Source organism: Camarhynchus parvulus, chromosome 1A, assembly GCF_901933205.1.
Source record: "Camarhynchus parvulus chromosome 1A, STF_HiC, whole genome shotgun sequence".
NCBI classification, from domain to species: Eukaryota; Metazoa; Chordata; class Aves; order Passeriformes; family Thraupidae; genus Camarhynchus; species Camarhynchus parvulus.
Window position 1 is genome coordinate 25,495,605 of NC_044586.1, and position 20,015 is coordinate 25,515,619.

Below are 20,015 nucleotides of genomic sequence, written 5' to 3' on the forward strand. Positions count from 1 at the left end.
CCGCCGTGCCGCCCCCGAGCGCTCGGTTACCGCGCGCCGAGCGCGCCCGCCGCTGCCGGAGCGCCCTCTGCGGGCCCGGGCGCGCAGGGCAGCAGAGCTCCGCCGCACCGGAGGGGCCTCGTGCCGGGAGGCGAGGAGAGAGGGGAGCCTGGGCCAAGGATGGTAAAAGCCCCTCTGGGAATACAGCATGCTGAGCATTGTTCTAGCAAAATAACATGTTCATTCCTTCCCTCCAGGCTTCTGGCACGGTATCAACGTTGTGCTTATGCACTATCATTTTGCAGAGCAGCCTTGGATTGGTACATGTTTTTTATACTGTCTTTCCCTGTTTGGGAGGTTTTGTTTTGCTCATAGTTCTACTTATGAAGCAAACCCAAAGTAGTCTCTCCCCAGAAACCTAAACTGACCCTCTGTGAAGGCTGGAAGACAATAGCTGGAAGAAAGTAACATCTGTGGTAGTGTTCAGGACCAGATTAAATGGGGCTTTGGACAATGTGGTCTAGTGGGAGGTGGCTGTGCTCATGGCAGAGTTGGAACTAGAAGAGCTTTAAGTCCCTTCCAACCCAGACCATTCTGTAATTTTGTAAATCTAAATTCTAAAACCCCTACGCAATGTAGTCAATGCTGCAGGGCTTGGAATACAGTCACAATCTTTCTTGGCCTTTAGAGAGGCAAACAAATTTGAGAGCTCTCTAAACTCCCAGACTAACCCTGGGAATTCCTGAAGCCAGTTAGAATTCAGCACTGGATTTGAGGGGACATTAGCTCAGACCGGCATAAAGAGTAGTTGCACCATTAGTATCACATCCCACTGAGGTAGAAACCCTGTACTTAGATGTCAGTCTGGCAGGAGACCTGTAATCTTGGAGAATGGAAGGTGGGGTTGTAAGATGAGTGTAGTCAGCAGGAGCAAGTTACTCCATGGACAACAGGTACCTGTAGCATGAATATGCCTGTAGTGAGGATTTCAGCATCCAGCAGTGTTATCCTTGAACTGCTGTCTGAGAGAACGGCTACCCATGTGGCTCATGAATGGCTGTTCATTTTCCAGCAGTGTGTGCTCTGCCAAGGAACAACAGTACCACAAACTCCCAGTACAGGCTAAGGACATAAGCAGCAGAAAGCTCTTTGGCAATGTATAAGCAGATGAAATGTATCTGCTTAGTCCATTCAAAGGCTATGCAATACCTGATCACAGCACTTGCCCTGATGTTGGGGGCTTAGGGGGAGAGACAGCTCCAGTGACAGAGAGCCCTATACAGGGCCAGACTGGTCCTGGCCTCCCTCCCCCTATCCACCATCAGGTACCTGCTAGGCATTACGTAGCTTCTGAACTCCAACACAAGTATTTCAAAGTCTGACTCAAATTTCTGCTCTGGTTGGTAGCAGTTACCTATGGCAAGGTAACACTACATCCAAGCAAACACAGTTGTTTTTGTTCCTGGATGTCTGGTTCACCATGGTGTGCAGGTGTGATGCTGGAAGCACCTGGTGAAAACACAAGAGCTTTTTGCATGCAGGAGACTTGGCACATCACTGCCCTCACCACCCTCCATGTTTTGCAGCAACTGCTGAACAAAGCATAGAGTTCAAATGCAAGGGAATATTTTCTTTTTACAGAAAAAAACAAATAAAAACAAACTAACAAAATCATAACAATAAATGCTATACCAAGAATACTCTGGTTTCTCATCAGCCTTTCCAGTTTGAGTCATCTTACTGTCATGCTCTGTGCTGCCTCATGCTTGCCTCCTCCAGCCTCACCTTCTTCTGCAGAACCCTGACGCGACCACAGCCTTTTAGCCACGTGCTACTCAGGACTCCCTAACAGAGGGAAGTCCAGCTGCCACAATGGATTAGTGGAGACTTATTTTTCAGTGCTGCCACTGATCCAGTCCCATACTGGCATTCTGTTGCACAGTGGTTTGGCAAATGTATTTATCAAGAGGCAAAAGCTACAATGAGAAGAGGGACTTTGCTTTGCCTTCTCTCCCATGCAGTTTGTTCCTATGAGTTAACATTGGGTTTGTCAGCTCTATTGCTCTTTCCCCCTTCAGTACTGTCCAGGTTAAGACTTTTGAGCCAGTAAGGTTGTTAATTTAATTTTCCCATCCATAGAAGCAGTGAGGCAGGTCCCGCAGTCCATGGCTGTGCTCCAATCCACTGTGACAACAGGAGCTCGGTGTCCTCCCAGGGAAAGGCAGCTCTCCAGAACCTTTTCCTCACCATTTAACTAAAAAGAAGGAAAGCATAAGATTTTAAGGAGGTATGTTTCTGCAGTGGGAGCAATGCACCCAACAAGACAAGCCAAAGCCTGACAGAGACTCTGTATCTCTAAGAGCATGCTAAGTAAGCAGAAAATCAGAGAGATACTGAGATGTGTGTAGCACACACAGGAAAGGAAGTTTCCAGTCTCACTACAGAAGCATGTGCTCTCAAGCAGCTCAACTTTTGACATCAACTGAACTGCAGTAATTGAACAAGGCACCCTAAGAGCATACACTGATGAGAAGCACATAAGCCTAAGCTATAGCTCATGTTTGTTCAGGTGCTCTGAGTGCCCCAGATGCAAAGTAAAGATTCCATCTAATCTACCTTGCAAGAGCATGGGCATGTGATAAGTAACACTTGTTAATGAAGCACAGAAATTTGGGCACTCAGAACCATTCAGCCTTACCCTTTGTTTAATTTCAGTACATGGTAAGGGAAGAGGATCAGGCTGGGTCCAACATAAAATCAGCAGGCACAGAAGGCAGACTGAACATGAGCACCCGTCAACAATCATATATTTTGCACTGAACTGACATGTATCTATACATTAAAAAAAGTAATTAAAACTTTGTCCTAGTCACTTGGACACTAAAGCTAGGCTTTAAGAAAGAGCACAAATACTCCAGCTGTAGGACCCAAACACTTGCTGTACAGTCACTACACACTGCTAAAATGCACACTGTGTGAAACTGAGCAGCAGCTTTGACAGAGCCAGGATGGGTATGTGCTGCTTAAGAACTTCCAGTGGCTGCTGTTGCACTCCTGTAATTAACAGAAGTTTGTATGGATACTTAAGAGTAGTCCCCATCACTTCTCAGACTTACCTTAAAAATTACTCCCCCAGTAGAAGAACATGTCAACATGTAATTGCCCTCAGAGTCAAAAGCAAAAAGCCGTCCTCGTGGGAACTGGACTTGCTTGTAGCCACTGTACCCAGACAGAATAAAAGGACCTGTAGCTTCCCTGGGAAGGTCATACTCAGACACCTTCAAGCCACTTTTATGGATGTTCCACTGAATAAACTAGAATGAGAAAAAGAGATGAGAAAAGCCTACAATGAAATTAACTGGGATGCAAGTGCAGTTGTCTTTTTTTGCTTTTAAGCAAAATAGTGAGTATTCCTCACAAACAGAAGATGGCATTTTGACATCTATACCTAATGACTATATTAATAAAACACAGGCTGCAAAGGCTGTAAGAGTGCCTTCTATCCAGGCAAAGATATTCTCTGTATTCCTCAAGCACTACTGCCTATGTGTCTTTCCATACTGCATGCAGTACTCTGGCGAGAACTTGCTTCACTCCTCAGCCAAGGTCCCTCCCTGAGCCACACCTCTCTCTGCTGCTGAAGATTGAGGAACTGCAGAAATTGAAGTGTTTATTATAAACAATAATAACAATTACAATAACAATTATAAAGGGAGCTGCTGATGAGATTTATGCAAGGTGGTCAAGGATATGCCTCCCTGTGAATCCCAGATCTCAAATGTGGTGATCTCAGGGTCAGAGAAAGGTCATCCTCACATGGACTATTTAGAAAAGGGATGTCACCAACAGTAGGATTTGCACACAAGGTCAAAGACAGCTCCAACTATGAACACATTTTTCAGCCACTCTCTCTGCAGATTACCTGGAGCAGGGTGGTACTGCACACCTAAGACTGCAGTTAGCAGCCCACATTTCATCCAGAATCTGAGCATATTTTTATGATTGTCCCCACCACGTGGAGAAGACTCCAGAAGAAGCCTCTCTGCCAGCTGAGCAGTAGGAGGTCATCCCCAGCCTACCTTGCCATCCTCTCCTATGCTGTAGACTGTGTTCTCATCATAGCTGAACTCCACAGAGTAGACTTCTCCTTCGTGTGCCTTCCAGCTCATGGCGCACCCGTGCTGCTGCATATCTGAGGGGAGAACAGTACTGAACCCTCCTTGTACTCACACAGAGCTGAGGCGAAGAGAGGGAGGCCTTTTATGTTCCTGAGGTCTCTGTGCCAGCCCTCCAAGCCAGCCTGGGGGAGCCCAGTCCAGTCCCAGCACCCTGTGCCTGTACTCCTGCTGTCACTTTGGCCACAAAATCATTGTCTGTAACTACTGGACTTTACAGGACTGCTCACATATTCACAGTCAACTGCAGGCATTCTGCATCCAAGCACCACTGGCCCTCCTCCTCCCCTTGTGATCCTGCCCATCCTCCCAGCTGCTGACAGCTCTGTCCTCCCAAAGACTTGGGACTGCAGCCTCCACCTGCACCAGAGGCAGATTCCCCATTCAAAGGTAGGAGGCCTGAGCTGCCTTTCTTGCAAGGACAGGATGAAGAGTACAAAAACCTGAGAAACACAAATTGCTCCCAAAAGGAGGACTAATGTGAAACTCTTGCATTTAAATGCAAGGTCTCACATTAATTGCTTTCCTCACAGCTCAGCCTCTAGTGGTACTGCTCTCTGGCACAGCACAAGACCACATGGCTTAAGAGCAAATTCACTCCCCTCTTCAGCAGGAGAGAAACAAATCCATCAGCACTACCAGGGTCTCCAGCCAATTTCCTCCAGAAAAAGTCTACGTCAATTCATTCCTGAGAGCTCCTGTGGAGACAACAGCTTCCACTTTGGTCTCCAAGCATATCCTACAGCTGCCTCCCTGCTACAGGCAGCCAGCTGAGGACTAGGGATCACCTCACTACTCAGTTTCCCAGAAACATTTAAGTTAGAAAAGACCTCCAAAATAATCAAGCCCAACTTTAACACTGCCAACTGCACCACTAAACTACACTCCACATGGCATGTAAGTGCCACATCTGTAACAACTTTTAAAAACTTCCAGGGATGGTGACTCCAGCACTTTCCTGGGTAGCCTGCTCCAGTGCTTGACAATTCCTTTGGTGACAGAAGTTTCCCTAATATCCAATCTAAACCTCCCTCGATACTGCTTGAGACTCTTTCCTCCTGTCTGACCCTCTGTTACCTGGGAGAAGAGACTGACCAACACCTGGCCACAATCTCCTTTCAGGTTCTTGCAGAAAGCAGTAGGGTGTCCCCTCAGTCTCCTTTTCCCTAAGCTAAAGAACCCCAGCTCCTGCAGCCACTCCTCGTGTGCTCCAGACCCTTTACCAGCTTTAGTTTTGTTCTTTGGACATGCTCCAGCCCCAGAACGCCTTTCATCTAGTGAGGGGCCCAAAACCCAACATGCTGTTTGAGATGAAACCTCAGCAGTGCCAGGAGCAGGGAGACAATCCCTTCCCTCATCCTGCTGGCCACACTATTTGTGATCCAAGCCCACATGCCAGTCTTGGCCACCTGGCCTCAGAGCTGGCTACCAACCAACACCCCCAGGTCCCTTTGCACTTTACCAAAGAGACGAACAATCCCATCTGCAGCCCCGGTGACCAGAAGGTTGCCATTGTGGTTGAAGGCTGTGCAGTTAATAGCAATGGGCTCAGGCTCCAGGGAGAACTGCAGCTGGAAGGGAAAATCTGCATTAATGCTGAGCAAAAAGGAGCTGGGGATGCTGAAGAGCTGAACTCCAGGGGAAGGAAGAAAGAAAGAAAGATGGTATTTAGTAACAAGAACTCTGGTTTGGAGCCCTACACCTCTAATGACTACAGACTTCAAGGTCTGGCAGAAGCATTTTACTGACACTAAACCAGCAATTCACCTCAGCCAAGCCACAGCTTTCTTGGCCATGGCCTCACGGTTGCAAAACCAGCTTCTGGCAGGCATTAGCTTGAGTATGTTGCTTTCTCCTACATGTCAGGGACAGCACTTCACTTAAAATCAGGGAAGGCAAGGGAAACAGCAGCAACGAAAACCTTTCAGTACAGCTCAAATGGAGAAAGCCTCAGCAAAGCGTCATTCAATCCACTTGGGATATTTCCAGTCACAAACTGTGCAGCCAGGATAGAAACAAGGCCGTGGACTATTCCGAAAAATTCCTCAGAAAAATCCCAACACACCAATAAAACAAAAAATACTTCACCCAATCCAGCAGCTACTTACATTATTTATTTTTATCCTGAATGTGACAGAGGGGAAAGGAAGAAGGAGGAAAAAGAAGGGTGTTGAAAAGAAAGTCAGCATAATTTAGAAAGAGGGCTCCTAGACATTGAAACAGAAGACACCCATTCTCAGCAAGCAGACTGAGAGAGGAAAGAAACCCAGCAAGTACCTGCTGTTTCATTGTTTTAGTGTCCCACAGTAGCAGTTTCCCAGGAACTTGGTTCATGCTTTTGCCCCCAGAGTTGATTACTGAGAAGTCAATGTGGGAGACAGGGCTCTGGGCTGCTGCAGAGCAGACGAAGGAGGCACCACTTGGGCTGCAGGCAAGCGAGAGGATCCTGAAACACAGGCACATGGTCTGAATCACCTCTCTCCTGCAGCTGCCTCAAGCAAAACACTCACCTACGAGCTCTCCCATTAAGAGTCTGCAAGACAGGGTGCACTGTAAAGGAGGGCAGATTCATCTGCTTAGTTTTTGAGTGTCTCCCATTCACCTGAACAGTTTTACTCAGCTCAGGCAAGGACTGCCCTCTAGATGAAGGCTGGATAATCCTGCAGCTGCAGAAAAGCAGCAGGAACATTAAAATGTTTACTATTAAAACCAATACCATTTATTTCTATTTATACAGAAAAATCAGTATTCCAGAGTTACCTGGGCATGTCCTCATCAATGCTGATTTCACAGAGATTCTTCTTTGCTTCTGTGTCATAAAGACGAACTGTCCCGACCCCACTGCCAAGCAATAGCTTGAAACCAGCAAGGAAGTAGATGGAAAAAGTGTGAGTGAGCAGTACAATGATGCTGGCCAACAACCACCAAGACTTAGTAATTTTTTCCTATTTATGCATTCAGACTAAATATTACTCCATTATGGTACATCCTGTCTTCCTGTGCAATCACACTGAGTGGGACTACCCCAAAGCCACAGAAGTCAGAGTAAAAACCCTGCTTCCCAGTGAGAAAAAGATCTAATAGGCACCAAGGTGGCATAAACACCACTTTCTAGATCATGGTTCAACCTTATGAGATGCAAAACATGTATGGAGTCTCAATATCTAGGGGTCCAAGTAAAGAGAAGCTTAAGATTGTTAATTGTGTGCTAAAGAGAAAATCAAGCAGAAGGCAACTCCTTTCACCCATGGGAGGATGAAATCATCCAGAAGAGCTCACACATACTTTATCAGTGGTGTTACAATTTCAATTAAAATTTAAGTAATGAAGAGATGCATTATAAATAAAACTGAGCAAGCCAGATCTTCGTCACTTCAGTGCCTAATTTGCTGGTGAATCCTACATGTATTTCAGAATTAAGAATCTTTCTGTTAGCAACAAGGAAATTAATTCCACAAAGTAGAAGAAACATCATCAGAACAAACAAAGTGCAACAACTGCATTGACAACTTGCTTTCTAAAAGCCAAAGAAGAGACAAGCTGTAGCACCAGCTCTTCACAGGTGGCATTTTGGGGTTAGCAAGCCACACATTGTCAGTGCCAAAATGTGAAAAATAATACTGCCTCATTTGCAGGTCAGCCTTCTCATACAGCCCTGTATCTGCCAAGGGAGGGCATGAAACACTAGCAACAGTTCAAGGACTCAAAGGAATGCATATCTTTTAAGGCTCCTCTCTAGTAACAGAACTAGAGTAAAAGGGATATAGGAAACATTTAAACTTCCATTATTTTTTAAACAAGATCCAAGCTCCTCATGCACACACAAACCCTCAGTTCTTAAAACACCAGTCTAGAACTGGCCATGGAGCTTTTTTCACACCTTTTTACGCACAAGTAAAATGCCACCTCAACCCTGTTTTCCCTTCTCTGCTGCTCAGGGTACGAATAAATGTCCACAGCTCTCTGCAGGCCTCCCACAGGCTGTTATACTCAGTTGCCTCGGCCTGTCTTCACAAGTTGCTGTGTGATCGGTGTGAAGACAGGCATTTCTCTCAAAGGCACTACTTCTATCCTGCAGCTGTACCACACTGCACTTCAGAATTTCCATTTCAGGGCAAGCAGTGGTGAACTCCTTGCTCTATACAAAGCATACACTCCCCACTCTAGTTCTTTTTAGACCCCAGAGGCTTTGGTTCCCTGTGGAAACTAACTGCTGTCCCAATCTTATCCACAGTGCAGCTGTCTAGAAGTGAATGTGCAACATGTTGCAGGACAGCCCCAAATCATCTGCTGCACTTCCACACACAGACTACTCACCAGCCGATCACGCTTGGTGGCCCATTCCAGAGACAGCAATGGAGATTTGGAAATGGATGAAGCTTTTGTTTGCATTATGGGGTTAAAAGACCAGACTTTGATGACCCCATCCACATCCAAGCTGGCCACCCTCCGTCCAGAACAATCAACCCTGTGTGTAGAATGAAACTGATGGGATATTTTTCTCCCTCAAATTCTTAGATGTAACCCACTAATCCTTCCTTTCCTGGCCACACACCAGTTCCTTCTGCAGGAATTAGAATTTCTTTGCACTACTTCCTGCTCACTTCACAGTAACTGGCACAACAACGCACACTAAGGTCCAGACATAAAGCATAATGCCCTTAAACAATACCTGCTTTCCATGAGACTGTTTCTTCCTGGCTTGCATTGCCCAATCACGAATATTTCTGTCCAAAAATCTTTGTCCTTTCTCACATGTAGCACAAGCTACATGTTATTTTCAGTCACACCAACTTGACAGCCCAACAAGTGAGAGTACATGTCCAACGTGCAGGACAGAACAGAGGCTGGGAGACAGAGGGCAGACACAGCTGATCCTTCTGCAGAGGCTTCTACAACACAGCCCTCTCCTGCCAGTGCATTACCTGCAGTACATGATGGATGAGTGGTGCTCCCCATACTCCTCCTGGCTCAGGACGATGAAAGGCTGCTCCTGCCGAACCCCCACAGCCTCTGCACTGCTGCCAGGCATTCTGGTTGAAGTGTCTGTTTGCTCAGCATGCAGCTCTGAGCATGGTTCTGCCTCAGCTGTGTTAGTATCTGTTTTCTTCTCAGCACTTTGGCCCTGAAGGAAGAAATCCTGTGTGAAATACAAGGAAGCAGCTCCATATCAAGCTCCTCAGCTACCCCAGCCTGCTGGGAGAAAAAAAAAAAAAAAAGAAGGTGCAATAAAACAGAAGCATTGTCAGGCCCAACACTCCTTCTGCCAGGGACCTTTCTGAGTACAAGGACCATGTGTTGCACAACTGCACTATTTAATATGACCTGCTTAGATGCTGAGTCCCTTATATCCTCCTCCATGTGCCCAGTTATATACCTTCCCGTAAGAATTAAATAAAACTGCAACATTTCTAGCATACCTCAGCCAATATCAGAGGCCCATTTACATGCCATTAGAGCTCAGATTCACAAGAAAATCAACATATTTCAAGGAATTCTTGCATTCAGCAATAAAAGTTAAGTCTGTACAATATGCAGTTCAGCAAACCTGCACAAAAACTTGGCTCTCAAGCTCCAGTGGATGGATTATCCTCATCTGCCAGAGGTTTAGATTGTGCACACTGGAGTCACCACTGCAGCCAACTGACTGATGACAACAGTAGAGTTGACACATGAGTCCAAAAGCTTCAAACCCAATTTGACAGGGCAGACAGAACAAATGGAGTTTTAGGAAGTGACGGTATCTGGATGAGACAAGATCTGCACTGCAGAAATATTTGGAAGCAGCTTAGTCTTCCCTTGCCACCAGAAGTTGAACAAGAAGCAGATACAGCACATAAGGTGGTAAACCATCTGCTAGCATTCTTTTGATAAACCATCCTCTGAAAGCTAAGTGTCCCCAAAATGGTACTGATGGTTAAGAATTCCTGTTCTGTAACACATGCTTGCCTAATTTACAGTAGCTTCTCATCAGGACCAATGGATCAAGCACTGCATAATCAAATCATCTGAAATCACAGAGCTGGAATAGACTGGGAAATAAATCCAAGAATTATTCTGCTAGTTAATGTGGGGAGGTAACAACCAGTTAATGACTCTCATGTGAAAGAAAACAGTGCCACCTTTCAGTTTCCTTTTTGCTCACATGCTTTGAGTACAAGAGAAAGTTAGAGTATCAAGGTTCCCCAAGAGCACAAGGACCAATCTTTACACATCCAAAAAACACTGCCTTAACGTGGAACATTCTAGAAAAAGGGAAGTGAAAGGAAACTTACTAAGAAATTGGGTGTTGCAATTTTCCAACCAATGCTGAAAGTGTTTTAGATGAACCATGAATAACAAAGTTCTCTCAAGGCCTTGAATGCTGAGTGATAGAGTAACATCTCTTTAACCAGCACTCCCACACACAGAACAGCCACACACTGGCCAAGAGGCAACAGTCCCTCAGCACTGTCTCTCCACAAGGCAGAATGTCTCATACAGACAAAATAACGAGGGCTGAGATGCTGCCTGTGCTCTGTACTTTTTGACAACATGGCTGCTGAAAGCCATACAACACAGGTGAACAGAAGCAATGTGCTGACCTTCAGCAGTTAAAATCCAGGACACAGTTTTATTATTTCATGAGATTTTAAAGCAGGGCACACCCCCAGGCAAAACTGCAACAGTAAAGTACAAAAAACTCCAAAAAGTAAATGTTGCTAGGAAAGCAAGTTCCATTCCTATCCAGGAAAATTTTATATTTGTTTCCATTGTCCCACACAGAGCCTGTATAAATCAGCATAAGAACCTACAGGAAGAGAACTCACTTTGGCTGGATGAGTGAGCCAAGTTCATTACCACCAAGGAATGGGGATTTTAACAAGGTATTTGAACACAACCACTGAAAGTGAATGAAACCTTAATGAAGCCTCAGGACCAGGCTGTTGAAAAACACAGAGACAAAAGAATTCTTCTTCCACCTGAAATGCCAATACTGATTAACTTCCAGGGACACAGAAATAAACCAAGTGCAGGAGTTGGATTAACTATAAACATTAACCTTTGATACAGTTATTCCTGACTAGCAATTCCAAAGCTTAAAGGAAATACTTGCACTTGTTTTACCACTTAGTTTCACAAAAATGCAAGCCTTCTGCCTCCCAGCCCTGCAGTGCTGACCAGTACCTGGGAGGTCCCTTTTGACAACAGTTCTTTCCTTTCTTTCCCGTGCTCTTGCAAGCGCTTCTGCCGCTGCTGCAGGGAACTGGACTCTCCGGCCACTAAACCACTGAAGTGGCTCTTCCCATCCTTAGAACTCACTGCTCCTTCTTTTCCTTTGGCACTCTGGAAAGCAGAGAGGTGACTGGGCAAAGTTGTGCTTCTATAGGCTGCAGAACAAAGAGCAAACGAAGCAGCAAAGCAACCAAGCACCTGCAAGGACTCCACAAGCTCTCAGATAACAATAGCTGTTCTTGTGCTGCATTCAGGCCCAGCACACATTTTCAAGGCAGGAAAGGACATTTAATTTTTCAGGTGGAAGCAGAAGCTTGGAGCGGTGTCATGCTGCAAGTTAATTCCTTGGAGACTGAGCAACTTTCAGTTGAGAATTACCTGGTGATTTGTTGGTTCCTTCTTCCCTAGCAGCATACTGCTAGCCTGCATTGGAGAAGTCCCACTTGAATGGATTGGTCTGGAAGGGCCCTTTTTACTTTGAGAGAGAAAGGAGGACAGAAAGCCTCCCCGGGACTGAAGAGAATGTGCTGTACTTCTCTGGTTGCAGGTCATATCACTAATGAAAAACACAAAACACCACCAAATAGAGTGTGAAAGTGTAGCAAGGCAACCTGCCCAAAGACCACCCAGTTGAGTGAAGTGGCAGCTGCTTGAACCACTGCAAGACAGATGTTCATTTGCAAGCCAGTGCACCACTATGCACTAAAACCCTATTTGAAAATATCCTGTTAGTGCCTGGAGCAGGTCATTACAGTCACTGTAACCAAAAGCTCACTTCACAGAGATGCCAGTGAGCTCAAACTGTTGCTGAATTCCCTTTAGAGCCACCTAAAACTCCTTCCACTCTGTTTGTTTAGAAAGACCCTAAGGGAAAGGCAGGGGAATTCAGATTTCTGTAGGACTTATTCAGATGTTATTCCCAGTTCATAGCATAAAACAGACCTACTTTGAGAGACATTCAGCATCCAATATTTCACTGAACACCCTTTGATAAACAGCAAGTCATGTTCAACAATTTTATGGCACAAGCCTTCAATATCTCAAAATCCAGACCCAAAGAAAATATGAGAGCTACAGCCCATTTGTATGATTATAAACACCTCCCTTCCCAGTCCACAATGCCAAGAGCAGCAGCTGCTTCCCAGAACATAAATTGTCTGACCTCACTCTGCTACAGCTTCCTCTGAGAGCAGAGTGGCAGCAAGGGCAAGGGGAATACAATAATCTTCATTGTCTATCCACTCAGCAAGGATGGAACTACTCTACCAAAGCTGGGCTTTGAGTTAAGCAGAGACACAAAAATAAGCAACTGAACTGGTCCCCAGACTAAGAGATAAGCTGCACATGCAAGAAATGCCACTTCTTAGGCAAGCTTTTCTAATTCATATGGACAAAAATAAATACAGGAATAAATTATCCCATCCCTCAAGTCACACTCCTCCATACATGCAGATAGCATAAGGGCTTTCCACATAGTTCAAAAAAACATATCATAAACTAAACTCTGTAGCCTGTACTGTGCAAAGACTGCAGAGCTGTCACCAAGATAGTTGAATAAACACTTAAGTCTATTTAATAAGACAAATTTTAGACTAAAACATTTTGTGTGTAGTACCTGCTACAACTTCTATCTGTCACTGGCAACAGGATAATTTAATCAATCCTATTCCTGTCCTGTACTGGGGTAAAAAATAACAGTTAAAGAAGCAGTATCACTGTGTATGTTGCCTAATTTCCAGAGATAGGCACAAATTAGATGTAGACATAAAACACACTTTTAACTGCAGCAAGTTCATGGGGAAATCTGTGCATAACTGAGCCTCAGAGAAGAGAAGCTCTTTCTCTCTTGACTTTGCAAAAGCAAGAAAACATCCCTGTGTGACAAGAATCCATTTGGGTCATAAAGTAACAGTGTCTACAAAACAACACAGGGCGTTCACCTATGGCACTGCAGGCACTCAAGTAAATTGGAATTAAGAGCCAATCCACTTCACTTGAGCAATACTGCAGGTACTGCACTGCTGCCAGTGCCCTAGATGCCCAGAACACCTTGGTGCACTGCTGACAGCAGAACAGAATCACTTCCATGTGTGCTTGGGCTCTCACTGGTTTGCAAGAACCTCCCAAAAGATGGGAGAGACATCTGTCATGAATTCCACTAAACCTACTTAGGTCTGCCTGGATGTCTTTCTGCACTGAATCCCAGGGCAGGGGACGTGGAAATGACCCTCCAGGAACCTCCCTGACCCAACAAAAGCAGCAGAGCCTGTCCCCAGCTCTTCTCCTGCAGGCACTCACAGCTCAGAGTCCCCCAGTCGATCCATGTTGGCCACATATGCAGGCAACTTGTGATGCAGAACTGTTTGTTCCACCTCCAGTTCCTCTTTCTTCATGCGGGAGGATTCAGCCTGCAGAGCAAACAGCTAGGACAGGAGAAAAGAGCCAAGTAAACACAGTGTCACTGAGATTCACCTCCTTCCCACTCACTGAAGTTGCTTACTCCTTTTATTTCAACAGCTCTAGAAGGGTGGGGAAGGAAAAAAGTTGCTCTGACTGGCTGAGCACCACATTAGTCCGATTAGTCAAAACAATCAGTACTTTAGGCACATGAAACTGCAGCCTACTTAAAACCCTCATTCCTCTCCTCGGGCTGCTGTGGGGACATTAGTGGTGCTGGGAAACAAGAGCTGGGCAGGGCAGAGCTCACCAGTCCCTCTCCATGCAGGCAGTTTGAGCCAGGGCAGTGCAGGCATGGAGCCTAGAAGGTAATCTTCTTCCCACAGCCAAGGGCTTGCTGGACTGGCAGGGTGCACCAAGGTCAGTGAAACCAGGTCACCCTGAAATCCAGCTCTATACCCTGTGCAACTCCTTCCCAAACATGATAGTGAGATTTATCTCCACATTGTGGAGAAAGAAAACCATCTCTTTTTCTTTTAGTAGAGAGGAACCTCAGCATGCAGTTTTCTGGAACAGGTGTGGTTTATGCCTGTGACTCTTACACAAAGAGTTCCTCAGGCTTTTCTGTTTCTGTACGTTTGTTTTTCAGATATTTTTCTTTTTCTTTTTAACACCCTATTTAAGGAAAGAAAATACAGGAAGAAAAATGAGCTTTAGAAATCCAGCTTGCTATTTATGTACTTGCATTGTTTCAGCAGCATAAAACAGAATCACTACTTAATTTCAGCTAGCATAAAATTCAGTATTTATTGACATCCTTTTTTCAAACCTGTATTCTAGAGGTAGCTGGTTCCCTCTCTGACCTGAGAAGTTGACTAAAAGGGAAAGTCTAGTTTTACTTCTGTCAATTTGTCAGAAAACTTTTATCCATACTGCAAATGATATCAGCCAACATGCAAAATACAAACCATAGATTTATTCTGACTAAAAGTAAAGAACACAAAATTTGAGGAAATAAAAGAGCTCTATTGCAAAACACACCTCATCCTCTGTCCCTACTCACTGACCATCTTTGCAGAACCCTCCTGTCAATGTTTGACTGACCTTCTAACTCCATACAGTACACAGTGACAAATCTTGGGTTTTTTCCCAAAAACTGCCTCCTTTTTTAAATCAATTTTTCTATTTAACTTCTATTTCTAGGACAGTGTTGAACAGCTATTAAAACAGTACAAACAGGAAACACAACATACAACAATGTTTTGTAATACAGGAGGTGAAGCACAAACTTTACTGAAGTATTTATACAAAAAGAGCTTTTCTTGGTATGTTTGAGGAAGCAAAATTAAAGTTCTGCTTACATGAATAAGCCTTCCTACTTGTATGTGATCATCCACATGTGATCTATAGTTTAGAAAGTTCTTAAACTGTAGATTCCACAAATTTCTCTAACAGAAGTTATACATGGAAATGACTGACCCCTGTTACACCCTTTTCCTAAGTATCTGCTGATGATACTGTCAAACACAAGACATGGAGATGAGCAACATTTTGTCGGAACTAATAGACTCTTCTTATGGTTTACTGTAAGATCTAGAGTTGGGAAACAGTCACTCACAACATTTCCATTAGTTGGTCTAAATTGCTTTAAGTATATATCAAACATGGTGAAGGGACCATTTCAGAAGTAACAGTTTCTGTCTCTTTGCCAGAATTTACTACCCATTTCTATTGCTTCTATTTCTCTATCAGCTAAAATCTGGAAGTGACTGAATACTATTCACAAAATCAGCCATAATTCCTTTCAAACCCATTCTATTACTCTACGACACACATCTCTTAGCTGCTACCAGTTTCACCTTGTTTTAACTTTGCAGTGTAACAGAAAACGAGTTTGTATAGTATTCAGTCACCTGTCAGACAGCACAGGGAGGGGAGACAGTCACCTCCAGCAGAGGGACAGGAATATCCTAAACACACATTTCACAGTATGATGACAACCCTAAGTTTGCTGGAAACAACTGAAAGATAAATCAAAATAAAACAGAAGACTTAAAAGAATCTGCCTTAGAATAACTGCACCAAACAGAACAGTTACAATGTTCTTGAGTGGATGGAATCAACTTTACAAAACTCACATCACACAATCAGCAGCTAAAGAGTGATCTCAATTCTGACCTTATGCCGCAACGATTCATTTTCTTCTTGTATGAGACTGGTCCTGAGACATTCAGCTTCAAAGTTCAGTATGACTGGAACGGGTAAGCAATGTTAAAGAAAATCGAGGTGACAATTTGTGTGCACCTGGCTTAATTCTAAAAGCCAGCACTCCATACTGGCCATTTATCTGTAAAAACAAAGCTGCCTAGTCCATACAATTAGCAAAAAGTATGTGCACGACCAGAAGATTAGCAACAGCTTAAGTAATTAAGTCAACTTTTCACTTTGCAGTTGCACAAATTATTTCATGTGGACTTTGCAAGGATTTTTAGATTATTTCTTTTTAGAGTCAGAAGTGGAGGGCAAGACAGGTTCTATAACTGCTTTACTGTACACTGAACAGCTCAAGATGAGCTGTATTCCAGCTGCAGCATAAGCCTGCCATTCACCAAACAAGACAGAACTCTGTAGCGTGGGGCTAAAAACTTATTCCTGCCAAAAATCAACTGCTCTATTATAATGAGCTGTCACTAGGCAATGTTGTGAACATAATGTACCCAAAGAAGGATCTAACAGCAGATGCCAGTACAATTATGGATTATGACCCAAGGTTGTATGACTGTTTTGCACTATGTCAAGCAAAGAGTAAAACCATTTCAGAACAACATGTGCACAAGATTTCTAGTTCATGAGGATGATTCAGCATCAGCAACAACCATACTTGTTTTGCCCAGGGAATACCATGTATCATCAGATAACTGAGCAGTAACTATTCCAGCATCCTCTGGTAAACACCAACTTTCTATTAAGTCTTGGCTGTCAAAAATCACCTGAAAGCAAGAAGTTCCATAATACTATATCCTTGGCATAACTGTACCACCAGGGCAAGGGAGATGTAACTATTAGTTGCAAAGAAGGATATGCATGCACTGAAATAAGACGCTCAGGAAGTTGTGCAGAGACACGATGAAGGTATCTGCCCACTGGCGTGAGAAATAGGTAGCAAAGGTGGGGTTGGAGTCTGGAGCAGGGAGGAAGGGCAGGACAAACCAATCCTTCCACTCTGCCTGGTTCTGGAGCTCGGAGGCCTGCTTGAGGAAAAACTCCTGTGCCTTGTCATTGCGGCCATTCTGAAACACAGCAAGAAGAACAGGGCTCACACTTCCGGTAATGCCACCAGATTAGGCCAAGGAACATTTGCTTTTTATTATGAACAAAACTATTTTCATCACCCTGACACAACAAGTGGTTAGATTCACCAGGAAACAAAAAAATCCCAAATATGGTAAGAGAAGCCTACAAATGTACTTAATCCAAAAGACTTATTTCTAATCACCACAATCCTGTTTAAAGGCTGAGACCAATCGAACCAAACACACTGATTTCAGCTAAACCAGTGCAGAGTGCACTGACATAAGCATTCATATACAGGACCAAAGTATAATTCGAATTGCTTAAGTCTACAGTACATGCAGCTTGAAAAGGTTTCCAACTGACACATTATGCAGACAGGACTGTCACACCTCAGGGTAAGCACATGGCAAAACAAACCATGAAAAAGCACACTGCTAGAAAGATGTATTAGATTTTGACTCCTACACTTACACCTGGATCTTCAGTCAGGGAATGGAACCACGAAGAATCAAGGGGAGAATATACTCCATTGACTTTCCAGGGTTTGAACAGAAAAAAAATCTGTTTCATTTTAAGCTCATTATTTTCTGTTCTATTCATAGCAAGCAAAAAGACATTCATTTTCTCTTCCACATTTCCTTGTTCCAGTTTTAACCTTGTGTTCTCTGCTAGTATCCAAGTTAACCGAGCAGGACTGAGCTACCAGTACTGTTATCCTTTCTGAAGGAAATTTGTCTCTATGTGAGCAAACCATGTTTCCCTGTTGCCTGAGTTTCCTTATCCTGCACACAAGCTTGTCATGTGAGTCGGCATCAAACTCCTGATCATGACACATGAACTGTTTGTTCCTAATCCAGCAGGCCTGGCAGAGGCTCACAGAGGCAGTTTATTGCTTTGGTTTCAGAGACCAGGACCTTTATAAAGTAGCCGAAAAATGAAACCCTACCTGGACAGCATGGACCAGGTAGTATCTGAACAAGCTGGTTTTCAGCTTGTTCACCGTTGGCCGGTACACGTCCTCCAGGCGGCTGAAAAGGCGTCGGTCCAGATAACTCCAGTAATCCCGCAGGGCAGCCAGGTCGTAGCTCTGCACAAACTGCTGCAGCTGCTCCACTATCTTATCCACCTAAAGAGTGCAAAACAGGGAACACTTCACTCATAGGAGGGCTCCTGAGGCATAAGACTTTCTGTAACTTAGTGCTGAGAAGCTTTAACTGTACAATCCTTATGCATAAGCGATTTTCTGATCCGGGAAACACTCTGCATTTTGCATTAGCATTCTTCCACTCTGCAGCACTTTGCAAATGAAGGAAAAAGAAATAGAGCATAGCTAAACAGATTTTGACGGAAATATCACATTTTGTTGAACCCAACTGATGAATTTTTTTGCAAATAAGCAAAACTTTCCACCTCCTTTAAAAGTCTGTTGTTAATAATAACAATAAAAAATTAATGTGATTAAATGTTTAAAACTCAAGTGCAGCACCTGAAAAAAAAGTATTATTTTTAGGCTAAAAGGAAAAATACCTGCATTTAGCCAACAGAAAGAGGAAGTCAGTTCTGCTCCATTGCAATTTTTGAAATACCTTTATCTTTAGTAACATCATCTACTAACAAGGCAAGCATAAAATTTTGCAGAAGAATTTTTTGTCATTACGTCTATCTGGAAATCATTTCTGCAATATGAATAAGGCAGAATGGTAGTGTGGGAATAGATTTTTTGTTCAGTGGTTTCTGATCGCCAAGACAGGCACCAGAAAAAGAAAAAAATGCATCTTGTATAAAATTAAACTAAGGTTGTTTAATATGTGGGTTGCTCTCCCCTCATCATTTAGTATCTTAGGACATACCCAATTCTTATCTCCGTGGCTTCTGGCAGATATAGAAAACTGAAGTTTGTGACTCCAGCAAAACCTTCTTGGGCAACAATTCAGATTAAGTCACCAGCAAAGTGCGGATGTTTTAAAAAATAAAGGCAACATGCTTTATTAACGATAAAAGTAGTGCTTATATTACCGGTCAAAGAAAAATCTGACTGTTCAAAGCACTACATTCGGTGCCCAGAACTGTTGCTACAGAAATACAAAGCCCACATAATGGACTGAAACTGGATTTTTGAGACTGGCAAATTCTGTGACGAGTGAGTCAAGGCAGCTGGTCCTCAAGACATACAAACTAATGAGCGGAGCTGTAGTGCCGCTGGATAAAAACTCGACCGAGAAAAGATGCAGGCAATGGAATGCCTTCCTGCCCTCTCGTTCCGCGGGTCTCCTCCGTTCTTCTCTTCTCGAAGCCGAGAATCCGCGGGCGGGTCACAGGTCGGGTGCCAGCCGGCCGGGCTGCCCAGCGGCGCGGGGCGGCTGCCGGGAGCTGCAGCCCCTGCCTCACAAGCAGGCGAGGGGATAGATGGAGCCGCCGGGCTGGGCTGACGGGCCCTGGAGCCGGGCGGCAGGGGAGCATTCAGCAGGCTACAGCCCCGCCAGGAGGCTGCGCGTCCCTGAGGGGCGCGGCAGGGCGGCCCGGGCGGCTCCGGGATGCGGGGTCCCGCCTGCGGGCCGGCCGGGCCCCGGCGCCCAGCGCAGCCCAGCGGGGGAGCGCGGAGGCTCCAAGGGCTCCCTCCGCCACCAGGCCCGCTGCCCTCGCCCAGCCCCCGGGGCGCCAAGAGGCGCCAAGAGGCGCCCGCGGCCCGCCCGGGGAGTGCGTCCTCCCAGGGGCGCACCCGCGCCCAGCGCCCCGCCGGCACGGGGATGCGCTCGCCACTTACCCGGAAACCCTTCTCCCGGTCCGCCTTGATTTCGGCGTCCAGCTGCTTCAGGGCGGCGGTGAAGCCGCGGAAGAGCAGATACTCCCGCACCAACTCGTCCGTGCGCTCCGCTGCCGCCGCCATGGGGGCCCCGCGGCGCCGCCGGCACCGCCCGCCCACGGCCGGGGAGGGGAGGGGATGAGCCGGCCCAG

General features: G+C 45.1%; 1 protein-coding gene across 1 annotated transcript; it reads right to left on the minus strand.

The window, feature by feature from the left end:
* Window positions 1-1,591: 1,591 nt before the first annotated feature.
* Window positions 1,592-20,007, minus strand: WDR91 (WD repeat domain 91). The gene is made up of 15 exons (XM_030960578.1): window positions 19,825-20,007; window positions 18,007-18,186; window positions 16,849-17,056; window positions 15,945-16,027; window positions 13,668-13,792; window positions 11,748-11,925; window positions 11,322-11,480; window positions 9,080-9,279; window positions 8,472-8,622; window positions 6,915-7,009; window positions 6,432-6,600; window positions 5,617-5,725; window positions 4,059-4,171; window positions 3,096-3,293; window positions 1,592-2,233 (listed from the first exon to the last, which is right to left on the minus strand). Exons 1-15 carry the CDS (start codon window positions 19,945-19,947, stop codon window positions 2,069-2,071), a joined length of 2,256 nt encoding a protein of 751 aa, XP_030816438.1. The 5' UTR covers window positions 19,948-20,007; the 3' UTR covers window positions 1,592-2,068.
* Window positions 20,008-20,015: the final 8 nt, after the last annotated feature.